The sequence below is a fragment of the Salmo salar genome, chromosome 03 (assembly GCF_965601325.2).
Source record: "Salmo salar chromosome 03, fSalSal1, whole genome shotgun sequence".
Lineage (NCBI taxonomy): Eukaryota > Metazoa > Chordata > Actinopteri > Salmoniformes > Salmonidae > Salmo > Salmo salar.
The window spans coordinates 58,071,117-58,088,336 of NC_138293.1; the positions used below are offsets into that span (position 1 = coordinate 58,071,117).

General features: G+C 41.5%; 1 protein-coding gene across 1 annotated transcript; it reads left to right on the forward strand.

Moving 5' to 3' along the window:
- Positions 1-9,684: 9,684 nt before the first annotated feature.
- LOC100136588 (growth hormone prepeptide) lies at positions 9,685-13,613 on the forward strand. Its single transcript, NM_001123676.1, is given in 6 exon segments — positions 9,685-9,750; positions 10,215-10,354; positions 10,497-10,613; positions 11,435-11,590; positions 12,706-12,852; positions 13,071-13,613. Coding segments are annotated over 6 exon segments (633 nt in total). The 5' UTR covers positions 9,685-9,740; the 3' UTR covers positions 13,134-13,613.
- The last annotated feature ends 3,607 nt before the right edge of the window (positions 13,614-17,220 follow it).

Below are 17,220 nucleotides of genomic sequence, written 5' to 3' on the forward strand. Positions count from 1 at the left end.
GATGTGTTTGGGTGCTCTGCCAGTTGTATTGTATCACAAAAATATTTTTGGAGGGATCTTTATGATGTATTTGTTCACAAGTATGCTGTATATGCCATCTGCTGGACAACTATACAAGCCACAACTTTCCTGCCAAACATGAGTAGCTTTCAAGTATCTCACTTTTACCAGTCACGACACCTTTGTTCCCAGTTATGATCAATAACAATTTCCAGATGTGACATATACAAGAGTATATGCAGTATCTTGAGCATTTGGGAATTCAGAGATTTAGATTTAGTTAGTATTTCTATTTCTTGTGGGTGGTGCTTAACCAGCAGTCAGATATCTATTTAGGCCTTAGTTCCCAGTCCATAAATACTCTCTCACCTTATTATCGTGCCTCAAAGATATCGATTAGATAGATTAAGCTATGGTATGGCTGTGAGAACTGTGATGTAAAATACTTACAGTATACAGGATATCATGCACTAAATATTGTAAAATTCCCTTATGTTACTGTCGGTAAGACCTGCATTTTATTTATTTTTGTATCTTTATTTAACTAGGCAAGTCAGTTAAGAACAAATTCTTATTTTCAATGACAGCCTAGGAACAGTGGGTGAACTGCCTTGTTCAGGGGCAGAAAGACAGATTTGTACCTTGTCAGCTCAGGGATTCGAACTTGCAACCTTTCAGTTACTAGTCCAATGCTCTAACCACTAGGCTACGCTGCCAAATACAGTATAGTAAATAGCTAAACAACTTCTTTGTTCAATGATGAATGTATAATTAAACTCAAGAGAAAACAGGATTTTTAATTAAAACAGTGGTAGAACATTTTGTTTGTTTCCTGCCAACGCTATCAATGCAGCATTACGTTTCCAAAACAAAACAGAGCGCTGTGTTACAGGTGCTGAACTTTTGTTGTGTTCACTTCACACGAAAAGTATAAGTGTATGCGTGTGTGTGTGTAAGTGTGCTGCATGCTTGTGTTTATGTGATTGGAGGGGAATAGCATGGCCTTGGAGTGGTGTGGATTTTGCCCAATGTAGTGAGACTAGAGAAGCACTGGCAGGGCTTGTCCTGTCAACACGTGGAATCTCTTCTGAACAAGAGTCCGAGCAGCTCAACAACATGAGAGGAGACAGATGTTTTGATGGAAGACGGAGGAGAGAGAGACAGAGAGACAGACAGGAGAGGGTATGCCCCCTTTGGGACCAGCTGGTGCATGGTACCCACTGTAGGTACCATTCCACCGCTCTGATGAGACGTAAAAATGTCAGCCATAAAACATGACACCATTTATAACCAAACCACATGTCTACTACAAATTAGGGGTAAATGCCTAGAAAATACTTACAGTACAGTAGCAATCGACTTTGTGGAGTGAAGCTATGATACACCTTACACTCTTCGAAGTAAAAGTGCCTGGAAGAACCCTCTGGGTTGCTTTCCAGTTGAAAATGGTTCCTAGAGGTTCCAAAAGGGTCTTAAAAGAACCCATCTCTAAAGGTTCAAACCGGAGCCTTTTAGTGATGGGAGGGGTAAAAAATGTGACCTTTTTAATACTTTATTGTAGAGGTGGCAGCCTATCAGATTGGAGGCGTGGCTTATATGAGGCATGGCTTTCAGATAGTTATTTTTCGTCACCCGTTAGCGTAAATGTCATTCATGTTCATCATATTAAGTGTACAGTGCAAATGTAAATGTCCCTTGAATATTTACGCATATTACATTTTCTAATATAATATAATAATATTAACATTGATGATTATATACAATAATAAAGTGGTCCCTATTCCAACTTTGGAATTTGCATAGGCCATAGAGGAACTCATTGAAGCTACAAAACGGTCAGTGTTCAACCTTAACATGTGATGGCAATAGAACAGAACAGATGAACAGCAGTGACATTTACTCTAAACGGTGGCCCTACTAAGCCACTGCCCCACTCCAGGTTTCCTCCAGGAACCCGCTGCTACGTTGAACCATTAAAAGGTTCCTCCCAAGAATCCCTCAACTAAACAAAGGCGCAAATATGAACCCTTCACTAACAACGGTTCCTTGAGGAACTCCAGGTTTTCGAGTGACCACTTATTCTATTGTAGGGGACAGATGTTCCAAATGTAACAAAATAAATGTAAGCTACTTCAAAAGGGTCACGCAAAATGTTTTATCTTAAGATAAGAGTGAGTTGTTACTTGTTAAGTTAATCTCATTAATCAGCTCTGTATAGCCAAGGCCTATTTGCGGCAGCTTTGCGTATGTACTGTCCACCGTGAGGAGATGAAACCCTTTCAGAAGTGACATTGGATGGCAAAAAAAAAAAAAAGTTTGTTGATAGACAACACCAGCCGCCGTTTTCCTCGTTCCAACATCTACCACAAATTGTCATGTTATATTTTAAGACGTCAGGAGCAGAAGTAACAATCTCAAATGTTAATAGGATAGATACTTGTCTAAAATAGTTATTGGAGTCACATCTAAAAAGGGACACGAAACAGCCCTCTACATTCACTTTGCACTTTCAGGAGAAGGTGGGCAGATGGGTGGGTGAGGGTGCATGTAATAGAGACATCTGGAATCGGGATCATTCAACTCTGCCCCCTCTTCACGCCCCCCCCCCCCCCCCTTTTCCTATTCATAGAACGCATTAGAAAAAAAACGCGGCCCTGTGGCGTGGTGAGGGAAACATAACCATTCATTAATGTGGAAGGAATGACACTGAACTCCGCCCGCTGCTTTGCTGTTCACCCTTTGTCCTTTCCCTTTCCCCATTAGCTGCTAAGGAAATGCATGGGTGATTAGCTAGCTAGCTAGCTAGCTAGCTAGCTAGCTACCTACTCTACCACGTGACTGACTCACTCCCAGCTCCACTAACAGGGGCGTCACCAGAGTTTCATAACATTTGGTGCTCAGCCCTTGCATGCATATCATTGCATTTGCGGGTTGGAGATAAATGGCCTTTTCTAAAATAATTTAATGCAATTCTAAATAATTCTACATGACTGGAGACATTACAAGATTGATCATTTGTGTGGTATTTAAAAACAAACTGACAGGCCACTCTGACACTGTCATACTGGGATCAACCAAACGAACGACCATGTCTTAAATGCAACCAATAGCATATAGGCCAATGAAAAGAATAGAGACACAGATCTTACAATATGAGGAAATGATGGTTCACCAACTTTCCAGTGGCACTCACTCATCCACACAGTTTTTTACCCGCAATTGTGTTTTGAAATATTGCGAAAGGCCTTTTAACTGCTGCCTTCTGTTCATTGACAGTCACATTGACAGCCACGACTCAACAATCAGCTGTTTGATATTTCCCGTGGGCTGCCCAGTTGCCGGCTTTCTGACAATAGGCTTACATGCGCTGATGATGTGACAAAACAAAGCGACAGCAATTGTCTTTTAAAGAAGCTATTGATCATCTGTTGGTAAATTATGCTCTCTGGTGTGGTATTTTCAATGATTTAATTTATTTCTGTACAGACATGAGTAATTATAGAATTAGGCACATTTATTTAAGTGTATCTGCAGCACTTCCAGCACCACTTCCCACTGGTATTTTGTTCTTCCATGCTCTGTGCTCTACCCAATGCAAAATAATCAACACTTAGTATTAATTCAATGGATTGTGGTCAGTAGGCTGTGTGACTAAAACACATCAGAAAAGTATTGGAAAGTTCAGGAAAACATTAGGGAAGCTCATCAGGTAGGCTATATAGGCCTAATTGTGTGTGTAGGGAAGATCTGCATTGCTTTCAATTCCCTAGATGAATGATCATGAGCACTCAACTAAACTTAGCTAACAACTGACCATCTAGTTGACCACGCATGGCAATTTCTTTACATTTATTATAACGGTTGGATGACTTTGGGAGTTTTGCGTAACCATGGTTCTATGAACTAAGCGACGCATTCAGTGTATATATTTGTTTTCAGCAGCAGCAACAGCGCAAAAGATTCATAGTTTACCCAAAATCATTCAGGGCTAAAGCCCCGCAAGCCCGGTCGTGGTGACATCCCTGTCCATCAAACAACATGTTGCTTGATCGGATAAGAAAGTACGGGGACAGGAGACCTCGCTGGGTGTCACAGCATGTTTACAGGACCCCTGCAGAACACTCTGGGAGACATTGGACATGTGCCAGCAAATACCGAAGCCTGGCAGTCTTCCCACACTTAAATACGCCCCTGAACGGTATCCTCTCTGAAGATGCCGAGGGTGACAGTGGGCACAGAGCAGCGTAAGCACATTCTCTGACCGGCGTGTCTATATAGATCTTGTCATTTTAAATGACCCACTGTTTGTCTTGCTGCTCCTCAGCTCTGTGTCTGGATGTCGATAGGGGATTCTATAGTATCACATCCTCATATTCTATTCTGCTGAAAGTTCAAGACGGACAGTGGTGATGGAAGTCCTGGTGGTTGTGAAGAATCAAAATTCAGGTTGGACATTGTCTTTGACATTCACTCTTTGGAGTAGGATATTTAGCAGGCTACATTTGATCAGGATGAAAACAAATCTCATGAGTTAGGCTAATACACTACATGGCCAAAAGTATATGGATACCCCTTCAAATTAGTGGATTTGGCTAGTACAGCCACACCCGTTGCAAGTGTATAAAATTGAGCACACAGCCAAACAATCTCCATAAACAAACATTGGCAGTAGAATGGCCTGTACTGAAGAGCTCAGTGACTTTCAACGTGGCACTGTCAGAGGATGACACCTTTCCAACAAGTCAGTTTGTCTAATTTCTGCCCTGGTCAACTGTAAGTGCTGTTATTGTGAAGTGGAAACGTCTAGGAGCAACAACAGATCAGCCGTGAAGTGGTTGGCCACACAAGTTCACAGAACGGGACCGCCGAGTGCTGAAGCGCATAAATATCGTCTGTCCTCGGTTGTAACACTCACTCCCGAGCTCCAAACTGCCTCTGAAAGCAACGTCAGCACAATAACTGTTTGTCGGTAGCTTCATGAAATGGATTTCCATGGCCGAGCAGCCGCACACAAGCCTGAAATCACCATGAGCAATGCCAAGCGTTAGCTGGAGTGGTGCAAAGTTAGCCGCCATTGGGACTCTGGAGCGGTGGAAACACGTCCTATGGAATCATGCTTCACCATCTGGCAGTCCAACGGACTAATCTGGGTTTGGAGAATACTACCTGCCCCAATGCATAGTGTCATCTGTTAAGTTTGGTGGAGGAGGAATAATGGTCTGGGGCTGTCTTTCATGGTTCGGGCTAGGCCCCTTAGTTCCAAAGAAGGGAAATCTTAACGCTACAATGACATTCTAGATGATTCTGTGCTTCCAACTGTGTGACAACAGTTTGTGGAAGGCCCTTTCCTGTTTCAGCATGACAATGCCCCTGTGCACAAAGCGAGGTCCATACAGAAATGGTTTGTCGAGATTGGTGTGGAAGAACTTGAATGGCCTGCACAGACACCTGACCTCAACACCATCAAACAACTTTGGGATTAATTGGAACGCCGACTGCGAGCCAAGCCTAATTGCCCAACATCAGTTCCCAACCTCACTAATGCTCTTGTGGCTGAATGGAAGCAAGTCCCCTCAGCAATGTTCCAACATCGTATGGAAAGCCTTCCCAGAAGAGTGGAGGCTGTTGTAGGAGCAAAGCGGGGACCAACTCCATATTAATGCCCATAATTTTGGAATGAGATTTTCGACGAGCAGGTGTCCACATACACAAAAAAGTATCCAACTACAGCACAACGGTAACATGTCAAGAACAGAAACTGCGAATCAATATCAGGAGCTGACATTTGATTTACGTAAGAGTATTCACAAGGTAAAACCTTGCCCCTCTGACCATGCACTTGTCCTCTCTTTCTCTCTCTCTCATTAAGTTTAATCAATTGCCACCTGGGGGCCAATGATAGAACTGCAAGTCCTGTCAAACTGAAGACACCTCTGATAGGTTAACTTGGTGATAACGTTCTCAGAGACACTTCTCTCCTGACACACACACAACATCTTGTAGAAATAACAATAAAACATAATCATTTAAAAGCAAGTTAAAACAGTATTCTGCGCAATGGATTTGACAAAATGTCCACATGAATGGCCAAGGAAGGAAGATACAATCTGTGAACGACAAGATCTAAAGAAAGGGAAAATGTCGCACAATTTTCCATTAGGACAAATCTCAAATGTTGACCATTGCTTTTGCTATTCCTTCATGTAGCTCCTGCTATAGTCTCTGGCACAGGGGACTGAATAGCATAGAAGGCATGAAGACATCTTGGCCTGGGACCAAACACTGCGAGTCTACAGGGGCCAGGGACGGTCACTCTTTGCCAGGTGATTGCTACGGGGGCCATGGACTTTTCCGCTCCAAGTCATTGTCAGGATTTCAGGTTCAAGTTTCGGATGTGCATATCACCTTTGATTGCGTCAGGGTCTCGCAGGCTTGTTTGACACAGTGGTGGAGGGTCGTGTACCTCGCCTGGGGAGATGCCATTTGATTGGAATTGAGCAGCTGAGGCTGAACTGAGTGATATAGTCAACCACTGGCACCTAGCTGCAGTTTCATTCCTTAAAACAGTGTAGAGGTAGCTCACGTCTATCCCCTTGATGTAAATCCAAGCACTATATCTAGGTAAGTATAACAAGACAACCCACTGGGCACAGACGCCAATTCAACGTCTTGTCCACGTTGGTTCAACGTAATTTCATTTCACGGAGAGGTATTATAGTACGCCATTACACTTCCTACCTATAAGGTCAGTGTGATATGGCACAGAGGCCCAGGCAGAGTTGGAGTGAGTTCCAACCACATCACAACGGTTATATGTGGCAACCCCATAAGCACATGCAGCTGTACGTAGACATACTCCACTCTGTAGCTGTTCTTAGTAAACCCTGGGCTCGTTTATTTACATTCTGTCCTATACTCTTACATTATGTTCTCTTTCTTCCTCCAGTTACCTCTCCCATAAATCGTGTTCGCTCTTAAAAGGGGCACACACTCATTTAACATGAACCTCACACACTCAGTCATGACACATGTGTTCAAAGGATTTGGCAGGTTAAGCCAAGGGAACCCCGATGTAGCTGTAGAGTATAATACCTCCCTACATGTTGTGTTATAGACTTATATCATTAATGTGTGTATTGCGTCAAAACAGTGTCACACAATACCCATGCAGGAAATGTTCTGTAATGTAGAGGATCTTTCTTCTGTAGCGTGATAATAATGTTCAAGAATAATTTTCAGTTAATCTGTAAATTGGCTAATCCAGATCAGTTGAAACATGCTAAAACATAAATGGGTATGAGGCCATACAGCCGATCATACAGAGAGAGTTGGTGAGACTCCCCATACAGAAAGAACACTTGAATTCACATGTGGAAAATAAATAACGTGTTTTTGGAACACTTCACATGTGATAACATGTTCTCACATGTGCAGTTTCATGTTATCACGTTACTTTACATGTTGCCACATTAACTTCACATAAGATCACATGAAAACATGTTTTTGAAACACTTCACATGTGAAATTCATGTGGATTTTCCATAAGGGTCAATAAGGGTAAAAAGGAAAGAAGTTTAGGAACCACAGTGATGCAGTGTATGACTAAACATAAACAACGACTGAACTTTGAGTGATTTCTGACATTTTGCTACAGACAACACGTATCCTACAATGGGGCAAGATGAGAGGTTGGTTGATGGAATAAAATCTTTATCGATATATGCTGTACATACATTATTTTTGATTTGCTGTACTCTCAAAACAAGTCATCCCTACATCCAATCAGATAGTGTGGCCGGAACTAACCATTTTATAATGCTCTTTTGCCCAGCTACCACATATTCAACAAGGTAATGAGGTCAGTAAATGCACTTCCTGCCGCCCTTCCAAAGTGATGCGGGTTAACAGATCGATTTCTGTTTTCGCCAGGAAAGGATTAGGACAGCGCTGGGCCTAGCCTGACATTCAGCACGTCTCCGTGTCCTGAACGCTGAATATGGACCTAGGTTGAATATGTTCACACCGGAACGGTCTACTCCCCCGTATGCCACACGTCAACCATGATCTCATTACTGTCATGACTATTGACCAGGTAACCTTTGTAGGTGTCATGACACCTTACACGTGTAGCGTAAACAATCCAGTAAGGTGGTGCGGCACAAACAGAGTGAAGGCTTTGGGCTAGTAGCATTGTGTAGTCAAGCACACATGCTGCTAGGCTGAAAGCATTCATGTGTTATCCTCTGAGATGTGTACTTTTTTAAACGGCATATAGATTTTTACCCCAAAATCAATCAAGTAGGGCCTACACACTTGCTCCAATAGATACCTTTATTAGACTTATTGACAATGTTTCAATTACTCAAAAGGATCTTCGTCAGGTATAACAAAGGCTCTCACACAAAAAGAAAAAGGATTGGGTATTTCACGGACTGGTATTGATCAAGTGACTGTTTATGTTGTGTATGGTAATGGTAACAAGACCCTGTCTGAATTTAAACATAAAACTATATATTCTAACATGTGCGTCTCGAGTCCTTGACAGGTTCTTCTCTGTGTGTCTACTTTGAGATCTTTGACTAAATGTTATCCTCCACGTGATCGGTGTCCCCCCACGGGACAGTTGAGCTAACGTGCGCTAATGTGATTAGCATGACGTTGTAAGTAACAAGAAAATTTCCCAGGACATAGACATATCTGATATGGGCAGAAAGCTTAAATTCATCTTAATTTAACTGCACTGTCCAGTTTACAGTAGCTACTACAGTGAAAAAAATACCATTATATTGTTTGAGGAGAGTGCAGAGTTATGTACTTGAAAATATAACAATAAACCAATTAGGCACATTTGGGCAGACTTGATACAACATTTTGAACAGTAATGCAATGATTCATTGGCTCAGTCTAAAACTTTGCACTTACACTGCTCCCATCTAGTGGCCAAAATCAAAATTGTGCCTAATCTGCAGTAATACATGCAGGCCTTTCTCTTGCATTTCAAAGATGAGAAGAAAAAAAAAATATAAACCTGCATGTTTTTTTCTTTGTATTATCGTCTACCAGATCTAATGTGTTATATTCGCCTACATTACTTTCACATTTCCACAAACTCCAAAGTATTTCCTTTCAAATGGTATCAAGAATATGCATATCCTTGCTTCAGGTCCTGAGCTACAGGCAGTTAGATTTGGTTATGTCATTTCAGGCGAAAATTGGGAAAAAAAGGGTCCGATCCTTAAGAGGTTTTAATGCCATAGGACATTCAATTTGACAATAAACAATAAAATATTGGTGCTGATAAAGAAGCAATATAATACATTTGTCAAATACTGCATGTTATCTACAGTACCACAGGTGGAATGGCAGAATAACCGGTGTTGTGTGTGTAACTTGTGTCCATTCATTACATCCTAGACAACAGAGGTTTGTGTTGTGTTTTGACCCTAATTCGTTCAGTCATCAAGTAAGTTGTTTTTTAGGACACGTCCCCTCTTCCAAACTCATGGAAAAATGTAGGATTGATTTGACGCATTATAGTGATTGTTCCACAATCACATACAAAAACAGGTCCTATTAATGAAAGGTGGTAAATGGATGAAAATCTCATGTTTCCTCCTGGTGATACATTAAAACATGGGTTCCCCATCTATAAAAACAGTGGTCCCAAACAAACAGCAACATACTCAACCGACCACCGCACTTTCAAGTTAAGTAATCATCCTTGGCAATTAAGAGTAAAAATGGGACAAGGTAAGCCTGCTTTTTCTGTCTATTTCTTTTTTCAGTGGGAAGTCAGTGTACCATTTAGTACAATTTAACTTACACATTTAATCACTGAGGCAGGGGCCAACACGGCAGAGAAAAGTGAACAAGTATTCTACTACTATGAGGTTATAAATCTATTGACACAGAACCACCTGCTTTAACAACCTAACTATGTGATCTATAACATTTACATTTGAGTCGTTTAGCAGACGCTCTTATCCAGAGCGACTTACAGGAGCAATTAGGGTTAAGTGCCTTGCTCAAGGGCACGTCGACAGATTTCTCACCTAGTCAGCTCAGGGATTGAAACCAGTAACCTTTCAATTACTTACCCAACGCTCTTAACCGCTAGGCTATTGGTGTTCGATGGCTGAGAATATCTAACTAATGTATCTCACCATAATTCGACTTACTCGTTTTATACATTTGTTATTTTCTCTTTCTTTTAGTGTTTCTGCTGATGCCAGTCTTACTGGTCAGTTGTTTTCTGAGCCAAGGGGCAGCGATGGAAAACCAACGGCTCTTCAACATCGCGGTCAACCGGGTGCAACATCTCCACCTAATGGCTCAGAAGATGTTCAATGACTTTGTAAGACAGCTTTTGAATCTTCTTTTGACATATCAAATAGTGTATCAATGATTGTTCTTCTTCTTGTAGACAGTGTCCTCTTTACACAACCCTCGTGGCAACAACAAAAAAATCTCTCTCCCTTCTTTGTGATTTTGTGCAGGAAGGTACCCTGTTGCCTGATGAACGCAGACAGCTGAACAAGATATTCCTGCTGGACTTCTGTAACTCTGACTCCATCGTGAGCCCAATCGACAAGCTTGAGACTCAGAAGAGTTCAGTAAGTAACCTGGTTGAGACAATTATGCATGTTATGCCCTTTAAAACCATATAAAAGTGTCAAATTGTGACAGGTCCACTCTGCTATTCACCTTAAATATGAATTCCTCCATGATGCATGATTACAAAATAAATAATATGGCATCTCAATTTGAACAATCGATAGAACTTAGTCATTAGTTATTGGGAAAGCAGACCACCAATTATCTAAACTCCAATTTATAAATGTTTTAATTTGAATTTTTTTACCATTATTTAACTAGGCAAGTCAATTAAGAACAAATTCTCATTTACAATGACAAGCAGAGGCTGCATCATGCATGGCTGTCGAGTGGCGCAGCAGTCTAAGGCACTGCATCTCAGTGTTAGAGGTGTCACTACAGACCCTGGTTCGATTCCAGACTGTATTACAAATGGCTGTGATTGGGAGTCCCATAGGGCGACACGCAATTGGCCCACCGTCGTTAGGGTTTGGCCGGGGTTGGCGGTCAAATAAAAAAAAATGGTGGAAATAAAATCGAGCCATGACAGAGAGTTTAACTGTACATGTAAAATTGGCATTAACACATTGCTATACCTCAGTGCCTTCAACTAAGGTAGGTAAAACAACCACATATCAAAGTCATTGCAAGTAAAACCATCACTCTCTAAATCGGTGGTTTCTCTACGTCTACATTCTCCGTTTTGTGCTTTTCTGTCCAGGAAACCAGCCCCAAAGGTTTTTAACTCAATCATGTAAATAGGGAATCTCAAGCTGTACAATACAACGCAACTTCATTTTCCAATAATCTGTGGTTTCTCTACATCTACACACACACACAGGTCCTGAAGCTGCTCCATATCTCTTTCCGTCTGATTGAATCCTGGGAGTACCCTAGCCAGACCCTGACCATCTCCAACAGCCTAATGGTCAGAAACTCCAACCAGATCTCTGAGAAGCTCAGCGACCTCAAAGTGGGCATCAACCTGCTCATCAAGGTAAAGAAAGGAGGGAGAACAATGACCATTTGTGGTGCCACACTTTGTGCACTGTAAACCCCAAGGCATTTTTAACTCAAATACTTCTAGTAAGTTGAACTCAAAGTCAATGAAAAGTCATTATTACTTAAAATGTTTGTGGTACTGGCTCAAAACTAAATGAGAAGTGACATCAACACAATTTTTTAAAGTTATAACAAATTAACTTTTTATCCAGCATGCTCTACTGCAGGTAGATTTTTTGGAATTGTTTTTAACTATCTGTGTTTTGCATGTACAGAACATTGAGTGGTTGATTCATCGTATGCTACACAAAGATATATAACATACATTTTTCAACATTTTCACAAAGATGAATAAGTTACCAGAATTTTGCAAACCCGACTTGCAGGCCTGATGTGGCCTGTAAACTATGAGTTTCAGGCCACTGTATTAGGGTACAGCTACGCCTCAAAATACGGTCTTATGAGATATGTAATGTATTGTTATAAAGAGTTGAATTACAATGATAATATTTGCCTAGGAATTAACTTGAAGGCCACAGGACTGAAAATGAATGACAACCATGTCTCTGTTACTAACAAATACAGTCATGGGTGATAACTACAATTCACTCAAAAAGGCCAGGCACACTGGGAAATGATATTGGGGACGTGGCTTAGTGAGGGCATTACTAAAAAATGTCAAGCTGATACAACTCAAATCTGGACCCTTCACAGGGTGACTAGAGTAATGACTAACTGCAGTCAGATTCTATATATTAAGTGCAACGGGTTTCCTAAAACGTTTTGAGTAATGACAGCACATTGGGTTTTACAGTGACATGAAAGTGAAATACCTCTATGCTTTCCTAGTTAGAAAGCATAGTGTAGGACCACGTTTGCCTCTTCTCAGTAGATCTTTCAGTGCTTTACATTGTGATGGGGTAAATAACCTCATCTATCATCACTAATATTGACTATATCAGTAACACCCCATTCAATGACTGAATATCAGCCCATTCAAGGATATTTATGCATGCGTCTTTTGCTATGTGTGCTTTCAGAAAGGCCCAATAAACAAATATTGATATGCACACATCCACCCCACCATGCATCTCTCTCTGTCTCCCACAGGGGAGCCAGGATGGCGTACTGAGCCTGGATGACAATGACTCTCAGCAGCTGCCCCCCTACGGGAACTACTACCAGAACCTGGGGGGCGACGGCAACGTCAGGAGGAACTATGAGTTGTTGGCCTGCTTCAAGAAGGACATGCACAAGGTGCAAAACCATGTTGCCTTCTATTTCATGTGCCTTCCTATATTTTCTACAGTGCGTTTCTTGTGCTCTCTATTGCAAAGTATCTTTGGGTCTTTAACCCATATATTATTACTATTATTGTTCATTGATCAAGACTGTTCTCGAGAAAGGTCTAGTGACCTAGAACACTCACATTAAAATGTGTCAACTATAACCCATTCTTCTATTTTTCCCCCAAGGTCGAGACCTACCTGACCGTCGCCAAGTGCAGGAAGTCACTGGAGGCCAACTGCACTCTGTAGACGTGGGCTGGAGAGGCAGCCAGCAAGAGCCTGTCTCCAGGGTTCGGTTTCCCAGATACAGATTAGGCCTTGCCCTGCACTGAAGAGCATTTTCAATTGAGATTCTCCATTAAACGTGCTTTTTAGTCTAGAGTAGATTTAATTTGGATCTGGTAGAGCCTGACTCCAGGGGTTTTCAGGCATTTGCATTTTGTTCTCTGAAATCAACAACAGCCCTTTCTATATTGACTATTACTCCGAGCTACCATTGATTAGTACATTTATAGAAAAGGTTATTAAATGTCTTATTTAGATATATGATTCATGGTGGTGCTACTGTTTATGCATACATTCATATTTAGGGGTGAAATGGGAACGTGTAGAGCTCCAAGCTTTTGGATAATATATTTTAGAGTTATTTCCTTTAAGTATTTTCATTTCTTAATCTTATTGTTTGAAACTAATAGTGATACATTTTTCAATAAAGCTGTTGTTCTCTGCAGTACATGATCTCTTGGCTACTATTTACTATCTTTCAAATCAACATTTTTTACAAGTTCCTAGCCCCAACATTCCTATGGTGTCCCTTGGACAATTTAGGGCTGGATTCAATCCGTATCGCAGGCACTCCATTGAAATGTAAAGGCAATGTTCCTGCGTTCGCGGAGACTGCATTCACTGCATATGTCGGCTCAATCGGAAATTACCTTAAAAATGTTCCGCGGTTCTTCAGCGATACGGATTGAATCCAGCCCATAGTTACGTACATTTGAATTGGAAAAAAACATGAATGTCCACTGTCTGTTGCGAATGTTGAATAAAACTCAATTTGAACTTTTTCTGCCGATTGTCCATAGGGTTGGTTGTTAAATACCTCGGAATTTGAGAAAAGATATCCGAAGGAACATAATAAACAGACTTTCCAAACGTGGGTCTGCAGCAGGTGCCCGACACCATGCCCAAACTGGAAGCGCACGTGCGCCATCGTGCGCACATTGATTTTGCCCCCCCCCCCCACCCCAAACGCGATCACAACACGCAGGTTGAAATATCAAAACAAATTCTGAACCAATTATATTGATTTGGGGATAGGTCAAAAAGCATTAAACATTTATGGCAATTTAGCTAGCTAGCTTGCAGTTGCTAGCTAATTTTCCAATTTAGCTAGCTTGCTGTTGCTAGCTAATTTGGGATATAAATGTTGAGTTGTTATTTTACCTGAAATTCACAAGGTCCTCTACTCTGACAATTAATCCACACATAAACCAGTCAACCGAATCGTTTCCAGTCATCTCTCCTCCATCCAGGCTTTTTCTTCTTTGGATTCTATATGGCATTGGCAGCTAACTTTCATAGTATTGCCACGACGACCGACCGACCTACCTCAGTTCATCTTTCAATCACCCACGTGGGTATAACCAATGAGGAGATGGCACGTGGGTATCTGCTTCTATAAACCAATGAGGAGATGGGAAAGGCAGGACTTGTACCGTATTCAACGTCACAAATAGAACTAACTTCTATTTTAGGGCTTGGCAACGCAGATGCTCGTTGGCGAGCGCGAGCAGTGTGGGTGCAATAATTGAATAACATGTATGTATACATTTATTTTGCAATGCTTGCGCATGCGACATGATAGGTGTGGTCAGCATGTAACATGTCAAACACCTCATGTCAAAACAAAAGTCCTGCAAGTGCGCCATATGTTGGCAAGCAAGCCATAACTTGTGCCAGACTTTTATTTTGACAGAGGACGAGGGTATGCAGCTGACCTGTTTATTGATATGTTCCTTCAGATATTTTGTCTCAAATTCCACGCTATATATAAACCAACCCCATGGACAATCGTCAGAGTAAGTTCAAATTGAATTATATTCAACATTCGTGACACACAGTGGACGTGAATTTCACTTTCAGGTTTTGGCAATGGATTTTTGCGATGCTGATGATGTCATAGTGATAGCATCGGTGCATCATGACTAACAAGTTCCATCCATGAAGTATAATGAACATTTTAATGTTATATGAATGTGAGTTGAGAGTCTTAGACGTACCAGAATCTTAGATTTACAAAAGCACCACGCCACCCCACATCAACTCCCACCATATCTCAATCTATGGACTTACTTTCAGTACTTGTAGCTGTGTTATAACTTATCATTCATCATTAATGTCAATGTCATGACCAGTGGCGTACCACAGATTAGTGAGGCTCCCCTGCAAGGCACGAGCAAGTCCAATTGTAAAGCCAGGGGACGGGAAATAGAATGTGATGGTAATATTCATTTTTTTTACCTCAGGAACATTTTACCTTGATTGCCAAAAGACAATTAGCCTACCAAACTCTCTGAAAATGGTTCGAGTGAAGGGACTTCAATGGTGAGATAAAACGATTTGATTATTTTACTTTTCTCAGGTCTTCGATCATGGGCGACTCCAAACCCTTTGGTGGCCTCAACCAACTTTAACCAGATGAAGGTATGTCCCAGCACTTGCAATTTCATTGGTTACAGAACTGTAAACACCGCCCCGTGCTCGAGCTCATTGGTTGTGTTGCGTACAGAAAATCTGCTGTAGGAGTAAAGTCAGAGCTTTCTCAAATTCTTCAATTAGTAAACTGTTGTTTATCATTGACATTTACAGCTATCTCAACTGTTCGGTGGTCGAACTATCTTGTTGGTTGTGCCAAGTGAGGACAATATTGGACGGAATGGAGACGCTAGATAGATACAACGAGAGGACGAGAAGGATGATGGTTTCTGGAGAAGAGGAATATGGAAGGTGGATTGACAAACTTGAATCTGGCCCGGTGGTGGCAGGTCGTGCAATGGCGGAAGCTGACGCAGTGTTTGATTCTGTTGGTGCGAGTAAAGTTGGTAAGAATGACTGAACCACGGTAATAAAGAAGAATTGAGCTAAAAGAGCTAAAGCTGGAAATGAACAGCAGTTTCTGGTTGGTGTACCATTCATGAATAAGGATGTTTATTTGGGAGACCATTGCGATTACGAAGATGGTGAAGGACAAATTGGACAAATTGAGGAAGGTGGAGTCAGTCAGAGTGACCAGGAGCGGTATGATGGTGATTTCATAGGCATCGAAAGAGCAGAAGGAGAAAACTGTCAATGTACGAAGTGGAGAGTTGTGATTTTCAGAGTAGGGCACCGAAGAAAGGTGTCATCTCGCTGGATATCGAGGCTTCATGGTATAGGGACAACATGCCGGGAATAGTTGGGGCACGTCGCTTAACCCTTATTGTGAATGGAAAGGAGGAGGAAAATCTGTCTGTTTGATGAAAAGTCTCTCCTGACCCACGTAAAGCTGTGGTATATGAGATATGCAGTGCGAGTGTATGTACAAAAGTCACTGCAATGTCATGCATGTAAAAAGTTTGTCCACATGTCAAGTATTTGCAGATGGAATATAAGTGTTGAAGAGTCTGAGGATGCACAATGCTGCAATTGTGATGAGAAGCATTTTCCAGAGTTCCCTGAGTGCCCTGTTAGGGTGAAGGAGGTCAAAGTAGCGATGCTCAGGGCTGTCAAGCAGGTCTCCTATGTGGAGACAGTGAAATTGTTGAAGGAGAGAGTAGAGATGATGAAGCTTCGGCAGTGGATGACAAGCACGCAGCCTGTTGATGTCGATCATCAGATAAAAGATCCTGAAATATTAATGGTGAAGAAGGTGGATTTTTTTGCATTCATTGTGCAGGTGATTAATTGTACAGGACAAACTAATAAAACATGGAAGAAACTGGATATCATTGTGAAAGCGGCAAAAAGGTTATTGGAAGATACTCCTCCCTCTCAGGCCCCAGAGCCTGTGTTTGGGGATCTGAGTAGACTTTTGAAACTGACTGAAGTAGTACGTTGATGTTTGTTTTCGTAAAAACGTTTGGGAATGATATGAGTATGTTTTTTTCAACCTTACTTTTACTGCATTAAAGTTCCCAAGTTTTCACCCCATACAGTAAGGGGCGGCATGCACCTCTTACGTGTGTTTGTGGACCTCCATAATACCATAGAAGAAGAAGAAACTCTACTGCGTAACGAATGACGTTTTCAGCGCGGGGAAATCAGAGGCTCTTGTGCGGAAGTCAACGTAAACGTC